The 12892-nt window shown below is 34.0% G+C and overlaps 1 protein-coding gene across 1 annotated transcript in view; it reads left to right on the top strand.

Moving 5' to 3' along the window:
• The window catches only part of LOC149426504 (PI-PLC X domain-containing protein 3), a 60933-nt gene extending 50486 nt beyond the window's left edge, over nt 1-10447 (top strand). The window contains exon 6 of the mRNA XM_089631417.1: nt 10303-10447. Coding sequence (XP_089487543.1) covers nt 10303-10324 — 22 coding nt within the window. The 3' untranslated portion in view covers nt 10325-10447. The remainder of the gene's footprint in view (nt 1-10302) is intronic.
• The last annotated feature ends 2445 nt before the right edge of the window (nt 10448-12892 follow it).

The following is a 12892-nucleotide window of genomic DNA, read 5'->3' as shown; positions in this document are numbered from 1 at the left end:
AGATATGTGTGTTGATTACCTTGGAATGGGGTGAAAAGGAGAGATTATTTTGAAGTAAATTTCATGGATAAAGATGAGGCCCCTAGAAACAAAGACGGAAGTAAATAAAAAAAAAAAAAAAAACAAACGTCAATACTTTCTACTAAATGTAAAAAAACAATAGGACAGTTCAACCATGAATATCTCGGAGTTAAATTTTTAACTAATGATGGTAATGACCAGAAAAAATTAGAAACATGAATGCAAATATAAACGAATTCAAAAGCCACCTTAAAAAGTATTCCGAACAGTTGAACTGAATCGTACCAAATATAAACCAATATAACAACACCCCCATACACACAAGCCCTGCTTATTTATGGGGGTACATCAAATACTAATATTATGTAATTAATAACTGTACTATATTGTGTAATTATATTATGTAATTCGTGTATCTTTTTTTTTACTTATAAAAAAAAAAAAAAAAAAAGTGTCCACTTTGTTAAATTGTTGGAAATCTAAAAAAACGTTTAATCAGTCCGTTATTCATCAATATGTAAGGAAATTTTAATAATATGATAGTAAACAGCGCCCCTGAGGTGATATTTCGCAAAAGCGGCGCTATAAAAATCATCCAATAAATAAATAAACCGGTTTAAGAATACTATTTTAAATCATATATGTATCTAAATGCCCCAGTTTCTTTAAAAAATGAATTTTTTTGATGGACACTTCCGTTTTTGTTTCAATCATTTTGACCATCTTGCTTGGACACTTCCGTTTTTGTTTCAATCATTTTGACCATCTTGCTTGGACACTTCCGTTTTTGTTTCAATCATTTTGACCATCTTGCTTGGACACTTCCGTTTTTGTTTCAATCATTTTGACCATCTTGCTTGGACACTTCCGTTTTTGTTTCAATCATTTTGACCATCTTGCTTGGACACTTCCGTTTTTGTTTCAATCATTTTGACCATCTTGCTTGGACACTTCCGTTTTTGTTTCAATCATTTTGACCATCTTGCTTGGACACTTCCGTTTTTGTTTCAATCATTTTGACCATCTTGCTTGGACACTTCCGTTTTTGTTTCAATCATTTTGACCATCTTGCTTGGACACTTCCGTTTTTGTTTCAATCATTTTGACCATCTTGCTTGGACACTTCCGTTTTTGTTTCAATCATTTTGACCATCTTGCTTGGACACTTCCGTTTTTGTTTCAATCATTTTGACCATCTTGCTTGGACACTTCCGTTTTTGTTTCAATCATTTTGACCATCTTGCTTGGACACTTCCGTTTTTGTTTCAATCATTTTGACCATCTTGCTTGGACACTTGCTGTTTTGTTTCACAAACAGTTGGAAACTGCCGGTTTTGATGTAAATGACAATTTCAACAGACAGATGTTGCAGTCAATGTAAGAAAACAATATTTTTAGGAAGATTTTTTTTATTGAAAAAGTTGCAGTTGAGTTCCTCTTGAAGATATTATTGAAAGTTGATAGGTCACTTCTATCTTAGAAATTTTCATAAATTCTGGATAACAGAAAATAGATTTAAAAAAAGGTAAAATAGATTTAATAAAAGGTAAAAATAGATTTAAAGAAAAATTAACTAAATCATTAATAAGTCTGACACGATTTCTGCCGATTCCTCATTACATTCTATGTGAACATAATCATCTTCTTCTTCTTGAGGTACAAGCGAAGTAGTTGGACATAATTTCGAGTAGAAATTCAATTCGGGAATATTTCTCCAGTCACCGCCAAAGTGGATATTTAGCAGTTTTGCAACATCTCGTAATTTTAAAGGATTAACCGAAATTTGATTAGCCTCAATTAAACTGGGATTTATCATATTTGCAGTTGAATTCCTCTTGCAGATATTATGGAAAGTTGATAGATTAGATTTAGATTTTATAACGATCCCTCGTCTCATGGAGTGACTGATTGAAAGACAAGAGATGGACGGACGCCAACCCACGCGCCGATAATCACTCGCTCGCTCCCTATCTACGCAACGACTCGTGCCGTCTCTGTCTGTTTTGAACAGAGTTGTAATAATTATTAGCGCGTCTGATCAACATTTGAAAGCACGTAACGTAAAAAGGTGCGAAAGTATTTAAATTTCAAATTTCGCTTTTATCGCAAATAAAATGCAGATTTCGCTTATATCGCATCTATTTCGTAAAAACGAAATTTACGTACCCCTAATAATAAGGTGTGATTATTGAGAAATTAGGTGAACAACAATGGGTTTTTTTTCTGTGGAATCTCATAAGTTGACATTTTTTTACATTAAGAGTTAATTTGTTTTTAAGACACCAATCGTAAAAGCTATTAATATTAGATTGAAGTGTTAGACAGTCCTCGACATTATCAATAATTCTATATATCTTCATATCATCGAGAACACGGGTGAATATGTTTGTTACGTCGTTAATGAATAAATTAAAAAGTAAAGGACCATGATGCGAACCCTGGGGTACGCCACTGGTAGCTTCGAACATGTAGGATAAATGATCATTAATTCAGACAGTTAACTGACGCCTAAGTAAGTAACTCTTAAACCAAGATAAAAGGTTTCCATTAATGCCGAGTTTTAAAAGTTTATTAATGAGGATTTTATGACAGACCTTATCAAATGCCTTACTGAAGTCGGTATATATCAGGGTTGCCAATGCTTATGTTCTAAAATACCCGCACCGAATGTTCAAAATCCCCGAATCGGGGAATGCAAAATGTCAAATTCCCCGCAAATTCCCCACAAGTTCCTTTAAAATTTCGCCTTCAAAATAATACAATATTTAATGGAAATTAGCATTTTTTATTGATTTATTTTATTTTATTTGGCCATTGACATGATTAACACATATTATTACATACATAAGAATGTAAGATTAAAAAAAAAATAGGTGACAACCTATTAACTCAACTTATATATTAAAAAAAAATTCAATAAATTGTATAGCTAGTAGAAAAAAAGGCAATATAATCATACAGTGTGACAAGTACGAGTAATTTAAACAAGACAAAAAATATTTATTTAAAAAAAAATGATAAAATGGTAGTTTAGTGTTAAAACATAATTTTAAACAATTTTTAAAACATTATTTTGTTAATTTATATTGAAGGAAATCATTTAAAACAATGAAGTTAAATTATTTAGTAAGCAATTTACATTATTATAAGACTATAATTTAAAAACATATTTAAAGGATTTTTAACAAGGTAAGCATTTATACAGTGATGTAAAATAATTATCTACTTTTAATCATTAATCACTGAATCATGCCATATATTTTTAGTTAACATTTTATTTGAAGGATTGAACTTCAAACTTCCTCCTTCTTTCTTAATACCTTCCCGGGTTGTCATCAATGCTACCACCGTATCTGTCTGTAGGCGATTTCTGTTTTCTGTTTTTAAATTTTTCAGTACACTGAATTTTCTCTCCACGGAAGCGTTTGAAAATGGTAATACAAGTAATAAACTTATTACAATTTTTAAATTTGTGAACAAGTATCTTCTTGTATTGGTTTTTAGGCGAAACACTTTAGCCCAGTAACTTTCAGCATCGTCGTCTGCATTTAGACCATGTAGGGAGAAATCCAGAATAGCGTGAGCCCGCCACTCATCATTCAGATTTTCTGCTATAACAAAATTATTGAGAAACGGAAATCGTTGAAGTACAGGCAGCAATGAATTTATTTGAAATTGTTGAGCTTCAAACGGAATCACTAGATATAAATGAAAATAAAGAATCGCTAAAATCGAATCGCTTGACAATGTCCATTGTCAATTCAATATAAAAAGCTTAGCATGTTTTGTAGAAATCTTGAATCGCTGAACGGGGTACATTATTATCATTTTTCAAGTTTTCCATGCTTTCTGTAGCATTTATTCCAACATATATCTGATATAAATCTACAAAATGTGCAGTGTTATTGAAGTCTTCCTTTAGAATATCGTCACATGATCTGATGTAATTGATCTTTAGGAAATTGGATGAAAGCATTCTTAAAAGCTTTTCTACCTCAGGTTTAAGGGTTTGAAGTAGTGGTTTTTCTGACTGAAATAAGGTATTAAAATTTGTTACAAGTGAAAGAACATACTACATGAATTCTAAATACACAATTGTAAATTGGTTGGTCATTGTGATGAGCATTTCTTCCGTAGTCTTTGATGGATCCGAAAAGACTGATTCGGTTAGGTAGGCTTTCAGTGGAATGTATTGTTCTATTACACGATCCACACAAGCCTTCAATGACAGCCATCGAGTTTGAGCTGGTGCGAGATTTTTATGTATTTCCACATTTTTCAAAGAACTCTTGAAACTCTTTGAACTGCTGAAGTGAGCTCCAATAGAACGTAAGAAATCTTCGACGTTTCTTGGCAATTTGAGGCAAGCTTTGGAAGATGACAGGTTTATCATGTGACATGAGCATTTTATTACGGAAATATGGGGTAAATCTTTTCTGAGAAGCGCAAATACAGAGCAGTGTTCACCTGCCATCACGTTTGTTGTATCTGAACTAAATCCAACAATGTTCTCCATTGGAATATTTTTCTTGAGCAACATTTCTTTTAAACACTCATATAGTCCAGTAGCTGTTCCCGAGGTTACTTCAATCATATCCAAAAATAATGTTTCTACCTTGTTGATTTCGTGATCGTACATAATAGCAGTAAAACAACATTGTTTTACAGAACTCTGGTCTGTAGTTTCATCCATCATGAGTGAAAAAAAGTTTCCTTTGGTACGTAATTTATCACAGATTTTTTCCATAAATGAAGTTCCTAAGACATTATTTAAAACAGCTGTAGTTTTGGTTCGGTGCAAGTTGAGATTTTTAGCTATAGTGGAATCGGGAAAAATGTTTGTGCAGAGGGGACCCAATGTATCCATAAATGATAATGGTATATTGTGTTCAGCTAGAGCACCGACTAATTTTAATTCAGCTATTCTAACATTTTTCTCTAAACCGTGAGGAAATATAAAAGATGAAATTTTTTGAACATTCTGTATCTCCGCACATTTTCTCGTGTGACGGTCTGATTTTATATGGCGAATTAGGTCACTTTTGTGTGCAATGATTGACACGGAACAAATAGAACACGATGCTAATTCATTTCCGTCTTTCAAATTGGGATCATTTCCTATCCAACTTTTAAAATCCGGTTCTTTTAGCCACAGATTGTTAAATTTGTTGAGACGTTTTACCTTCTTTATTTTCTCTGACTCTCCAGATGGACCTGTAGAAGAACAGGGACTGGAAGCTGCGGATTCCAATACATCATTTTTGGATTTTCTCTTTCGTTCACCCTTAAAAAATAGAAAATTGTTAGAAAATTTTTGCGAGAGAAAACGAAATTATATTACAATCTCACTTACATACCTACAATATCGTTAAACACGTAATAAATATAACGTACCTGCAAACTGCCTTGCTCCTTTGTAACTGCACACTTTTTTAACCATTTATCCATTTTAAAAAAGACTTAAAAAACTCCGTTATTACTTATTATAAAATAAAACTTTCCAACAACAAGTCATCAATTCATCAAAATAAGAAGATGTACGTAAGAAAATAATTCTTCCACCATAGAAGTTATGACTAAAAAAATTCATGTCTTCAAGTTTGGGTCCCGAACTTCAGGAATCCCCCGACATTATCATTTAAAAATAAATGCTACAGTGCTGCCATAAAAGAAAACTACGAAATCTTTCACCGAATGTACTTAATGTAATATTAATGGATAATCAAGAAATGCCCAGAATCCCCGCATTTTCCCAGCAAAATACCCAATTCTTGAAAAAGCTGAAAAATTCCCCGCAGTTTGGGGAATTACCCACAAATCGGCAACGCTGGTATATATAGAATCAACTTGTTGTTTGTTGGCAAGTGCATTAGAAATGAAATTTTCATATAATGTTAGGTTAGTCAAAGTTGATCTGCCGGAGATAAAGCCGTGTTGACAAGTTGCGATACAAGAGTTTACAAAGAAGCTGATTTTCTTAAGAATCAATTTCTAAAAAAGTTTAGGTATAGACTATTGAATACAGATAGGCCGATCATTTTCAACAAAGGATTTATCACCACTTTTAAATACAGGAGTTAGGTAGCTAAGTTTCCATATTTGTGGAAAGTGTCCTGTGGAGAGTGACTTGAAACAGTATATTAAGCGGAACAGATAAACTTTGTTTATATTATTCTAGACGTCCGCGTTTTGACCTTGACTTCCGTTCACTCCCTTCATCCTCGTCTCCGTGAGCCGTCTAGGAAAAATCCCCCACCCCGGCCAAATCCCATCCCATCCCCCAAATCGCGCTAATGACAATACTCGTGCTACCAAAAATGTATTGTGTTGATAATTTTTCGTCGTTTATTCGCATATTCTAATCTATAATCTATACAGGGTGTATCGGCAAGTACCCGACAAACTTTAACCAGCTATTCCTCAGCACATTTGGAGTAAAAAATGTTATGGGCGCTTTGCTGTCCGGTAACATTTTTTTTCCATTAACCTTTTAAATGCCAGTAGGTAGAAGTGTAGCTGTGCACAGCAGGCCATGAATTTTTAATCAAAATAAATCATTTTTAAATCTTATTTTTATAAATTAAAAACATTACACCTTGAAAGGATATTTAAATGATTTACCAAATTTATTCAATGTGCGACGTTTTTGCTTCCCTTCACTTAAATAAACATATTTTAATTTTTCAGAAAATGTCAGGGTTGTCACAACTTGTCACAGAAATATGGGAACTTGCATTAGAAAAATATTAACAATTGATTAAAAGAAGCCATTATTAAGATCGATTTTTTTATTTTTTATTGTAAACTAAATTATTATTGTTGTAATTTTTTTTTTTTAATTAAAAGTCTTCTAATGTATGGTATTGTTCGAAACACGGTTCAATGCAGAGAGCCACTTTGCACTGCTTGCACTGATACCTCGATTCTTTCCTCTTCTTTTTTGATAGGCATACTACACATCTGGCCGTAGGTATTGCTTTTTTTGCAGTTTGAGGTAGTTTGTCCATAAAGTGCCTTTCGGTTAGACGTGATGGCAGATCCGCCTTTCTTTTCTTATGGGTACATTTCGAGGGTATATTAGGTTTATGTTGTTGGATCAGTTGCCTTATCACCTCCATCTGAAACTGTGCTAGCGGCATACGTTTTCCTGTTTTTTGTCGGTGAAGTAAATGGGCATTCAGTAATGCTAGGTCCATTAGGTGAAAGAACATTTTTTTATACCACCTCATTGTCTTCCGCGATGAGTGGACACTCGACAAAACCATATCAGATTGGTCAACTGCACCCATGTTCTTGTTATAGTCTTGAACACTTTCAGGTTTGATTATTGGTTCATTCCGGTATGTGGTTTTGCCTGTTTCGGTTAGAATAGGTGGATGAAGAGTTGTGAGCATACAAACCTCCCTTTTATCCTTCCAAATTTGGGCCGAAAGGGTGTCGGTATGAAAAGTTTTCATTTCCCCCTTCTTCAGTTTTTCAGTGAACTTTGGCATACCTTTTCGGTTTCTTCTTACAGTACCACAAGCATTAGTTTTCCGATCATGGAGCCTTTGGAGTAAAAGAGGACTAGTGTACCAGTTATCAATGTATAATGTATGTCCCCGATCCAAATATGGCTCCAGGAGTGTCATGACTAAGCTCCCTGATATGCCTACATGTGGATGTGGTACATATTCTGTCGTTTTCCCGGTGTAAATAATGAAGTTCAGGACATATCCCGTAGCACAGTCACACATTACAAAAAATTTAATCCCAAAACGACTTGCTTTTGATGGAATATATTGCCTAAATGACAGCCTGCCTTTGAATAGAAGCAAACTTTCATCAATGCAAATATTCATGTAAGGATACATGTACTCTCCAAATTTTTTTTTAAAATTATCCACTATGTACCTTATTTTGAACATTTTGTCCCCACCTGCTTGCTGAGTATTGTCACTAAAGTGGAGCATGCGAAGGATTATTTGAAATCTATTTCGAGACATGGTATCTGAATATATGGGGGAGTAAAGTAGAATGTCAGTTGACCAGTGGTCTTGAATTTTATTTCTCGAATTGCAGGCCATCAAGTGACACAAAGCCAAAAAAATGTATAGTTCCTCAATTGTTGTGTCAGTCCATTGTTTTAGCCTAAAAGACAACTCATTGCAGTTGCTCTTGACATATTGGTACTGCTTATTTGTCTCATCACAGATGTAACTCATTAGGGTACTAGACATGAAAAGTTTGAAGAAGTCTACTTCCCTGGTTCCAACATTTTCAATATTGGAACCTGATCTTGCACAATCGAAAGTATTAATTTTGGGAATAAAATCATCAGTTTTCCAATCGAAAACTGGCATGGATTCGTCGATTAGAGAAATATCAGGAAAATCTTGTTCGTCATCAATAATCTCAAAATCGACATCACTGTCATCGGAATCCACAGTACGGCCGGCATCTTCCATGAAATCTTCATCCAGTTGTTCATGTCCAGATGTATTTGGTTCACCCTCCATTGTCGGCTAAATAAATGTCACAACAATGTACGTAAATCAACACAGAAAACACACAGAGCAGAGTTGAAACACAAAAAACACAGTAAAGAAATGTACAAACAACACAGAAAACACACAAACAAGTTGAAAAATTGATAATTGTTCCGCACAAGTATCAAAAACTAACAAGATCAATAGATCATTATAAAATTATTGACGCGTGACAGGTATCGGCGATAGAAGCGCGAAAATTGACAACCCTATTTTAGTGACTCTGTTGTCTTTCAAACGAAGCTCGTGGGTAGATCTCTGTTTAAATCGATAATATCAGAAAACTGTAATTTCGTCTGTTTAGTAAAGTACTACAAAATCATCCCAATAGATGTCTCTGTGTGTTCCATATTTTAAATTAATAAAAAAACGGGACATATGTATGATTCAGAGGCTCAAAGAAGAGCGAGTAAACTCGCTATTTTTCTATGGCTGGCCTGCTGGGCACGGCCAAGGATGCGAGTTAACTCGCTCTTGGCACAGAAACGGTTAAAAACCAAAAATAAATAAAAAATCCACACTCCGTCACTGTCATTTGTATTGTTTCTCGCGTTCAACAGCTGTTATTAGCAAGTGTGTCAAAAAGTGTCCTCGCTCTTTCGTACACACTAAATAATAATAGTTAAAAATGAGACGAATGGTGCCGTGCCATTTCGTTGTGATTGTAAAAGCGCGCCAACGTAGGTTTCAAACTTTGACAAAGGATAAAACATTGGTGACATGTGGTGAAAATATGATTAATAAATTTTTTATTAAAAAAAATGTTACCGGACAGCAAAGTGCCCATAACATTTTTTACTCCAAATGTGCTAAGGAATAGCTGGTTAAAGTTTGTCGGGTACGTGCCGATACACCCTGTATACATTAATAAAAACACACACACCCTGTATACAGGGTGTCCGGAAACTCGTAGTACAAGCGGGAAACTGGTGAATCTACATCACATTTGGAGTCGATTTTGTAGTATGTTTTTTTTTGATTTGAGCTTTCGTTATCGAGTAAATCGAGTTAGAAGTTGATTTTTTTTAATTTTTTTTTTTTTTTAATCAAATTCTTATAAATTATTACTGAAGATCAAAGTACCCAACTAATTAAAACTATTTAAAAGTAAAACAAATGAAGAAACCCGGATTTGAAGCATTATTTTGAAATCACCTTTCATTTAATCCGGTGTAATCATAAAATATTTCTGCTCTGCAGGGTTAAAACATCTGTTGTTCAACCCTAAACACCAGAAAAAACTTTAACCCTAAAATAGCCGAAAAATATATTTTTTTGGTTTTTTTTTTTTTTGTTGTGAAAATGCTCAAATCAAAATACTTTATGTTTATTTGGGTTCCCCATGTGGTGTAGTTTCTCCAATTTCCCGCTTGTACTACGAGTTTCCGGACACCGTGTATATATATTGATGTCCTTTTCAATTATTACTTACTTTTTTCACCTACGTACCTACATATTAGTATGAGCTTCTCATCCCATATATATTATGCAAAACCGAATCGGCTTATTCTCATCATTTATATATGTATTTGTTTTACAGGACGATCACACCGTCCCACTGGCCGTCAAATATTATGTTCTATAACATTGTAGGTACCTACTAAATTTTAGGTGACCAGATAACTCAGACAAGTGGCATTACAGACGCCCTTTTAAAAGACATTCAAAATTACGAAAAAAATTAGGTTAAATTGGTTAAGTTAGGTTGGGTTATGGTTTATTTTATTTTTTAATTTTTCATCACTTTTCAAAGGTCTTCAGAAATGCCACTTTGATGAATTGCCATGGAACCAGTGCTATGTGGAAACACCTACTATGTATGTATGATGTTTTATTAATTCTGTAAAAATTCACTATCTGTAATGTTAATGCCATGACAGACGCAGCTATATAGTGGCTTAGCCCATTTTAATGGTCTTCCAATTGGGAATGCATGGCGAGCGATATGCTGAAATAGGCTATCTACTATATTTAATATTTATAGATGTGACTGTTACACGAATAATGGTTAAATAAAAACACACAATATTGAAAATTCGCACAATTATTTACTTATTATATACTTTACTAGGAATATTAAAAGAAATAAAACATACACAAAAATCCTACTCGAGGAGAATAATATGACTTCAATAAAATAACCACACCAAACATAGTGTGCAAGACATTGTACATTATTTTGAACAAAGCCAACATTTAAAGTGAATGTGAAAATAAAAATAAATATAAAAACTGTCACATGTGGAATTTGAAATTTTAATTGAGGCTTGAGTTTCTTATAATTTATGTTTTATCGAGACAGACACAGTAAAAAAAAGTGGGTACATTTTAACATATTTTCGAATAATCCAATGAAATTCAACAGTTGGATAAATAATCGATTCAATAGCATTCAAGTTAAGCGTCTTGCAGGTAGGCTTTTCTTCTTCTCTGTAAATCTATAGGTAAAGGCAATTTCTTGACACAATGATTAATTATTATTAAATGTATTAATCTGCTTCCATGATCTCATTGACAATATTCCTTCTTTTCTCTTCATTTCATTTATTTTTGCAGTACCCGGATCCCTTCCTTCGATGAAGTAATTTGCAAAGTGTTCATAAAGTTGATGTTTTTCTTGTTCAAGCCACCTCCTTCTGACTATGTTGCCCTTTGTTTTTAGCCTAGTGTCCTTAGTACACTCAGGTGAATCACTCGGTGATGATCCTTCTTCATCACTTTCGACCCTCTCTAAACAATTATCCGCAATTGAAGGATATTCTTTTTTGATCGTCATAAACGGCTTCGATAAATCTCTTATCTTTGATGTAATGTGTGTCTTCCAATGGTGTTCCTTATGATTACTCATAATAAAGACCCATACGAACAAATTAATGGGTCAGACATAGAAATTTTTGCAATATTATTATTTTTAAATATAAGAAATATCTGAGTTTTCAAGGATTCTGTAACTTCAGAATTGTCTGGGATTAATAATATAGAAGATGATTTTAAAACTCTAAAACGTTTACCGTGATTTCCTTCAGGTGATGAACTTCTATTAGAACATTTTTTTAAGTGTCTATAAAGTAAGTTGCGTTTAAATTGGAGAATTGGAGAACAATTGGAGAATAAGGTATTCCGTTCCTCTTCTGGTATTGTATCACAAGCATGAAGCTTTGATTTCTTACAAAACTCGGAAGTACATCGAGGGCCAATTATTCGGGCTGGCCTAATAGTATCATGTAATACCCTAAACTTTGGGCCATTATTGCTATCTCGCCGATATCCTCAATATTCTTTTCCTTCCATTCTAAGTTTCTTGCTATTATTTTTAGTCCAATTTTTGTTCGCAGAACTTCCCTTAGAGCGCCTTTTTCGACCAGAATTAAGATCACCATGTTCGACCTCGTCATTCACTAGCAAGGGACTGGAAATCGGTAATGGAAGATCTGTTGTTTCTTCCATTAATATAGGCTCTATCACACTTGTTTGTCCAAAGTTAATATCAACAGGTTCGACATTCGATGGTAACAGAGGCGAGTGAACTGTAGTTTCTTCCGTCATTACAATGACATGGCATTCGGAATGTTCATGTACACTCACCTCGCCGCTTATATTGGCATTATCTGGAATTATAACAACAGGCAAGTTGTTAATGTCGAGGTTTTCCAAATTTTCCTTGAGTGTGATATTTTCATTTTTCTTTTTCGGTGGTATTTTTATTCCTAGTTGTTTACATATTTCATCGATCTCTTCATCATCACTGCTGTCGTAATCCATGGTGCATTGATTTAAATAAATATAAATAAATTTAAAACCTTGTATTAAAAACCGTTATATAAAACACCGCGTAAGTCACTTCTACATTAAGCAGAACACCGCGTAAGTAAAATAACAATTTTCATCTTATTTTTTACAATAACGTAATTAATATTTAGACTTAACTATACTTAAAAACCAAATATAAAGACTATCCCTTATATGAACACATAATATTAGTAATATGATTTAAACTTACCTTTTTTTTTTTTTTTTTTTTTTTTTCTTAAGTCGGAGGCGGTTTACTTAAGTTCCCCGCGAGCACTTAGGCCATAGGCCCATTGTACTATCTCCCATTTTACCTCATTCCCTTGCCAGTAACCCGGTCCCTTTAATGAAGTTCACCAGGGCTGTCATTGGATATGTGGCGATGTCTTCTGGTTCCACACTGTGTCTTCCCAGGTATCTGAGCCTTATTCCCAGCAGAGCGGGACATTGGCACCATAGGTGAATTGGAGTCTCTTCCTCCTCTTCACATTTCCTACAGATGTTGGTGTTTTCCACTCCCAACAGTTGCATGTGTCTCCTGAGATGGCAGTGTC

The sequence above is a fragment of the Hesperophylax consimilis genome, chromosome 1 (assembly GCF_061612785.1).
Source record: "Hesperophylax consimilis isolate HC1 chromosome 1, BYU_Hcon_1.0, whole genome shotgun sequence".
NCBI lineage: Eukaryota > Metazoa > Arthropoda > Insecta > Trichoptera > Limnephilidae > Hesperophylax > Hesperophylax consimilis.
This window is presented reverse-complemented; position numbering and strand designations above follow the sequence as displayed.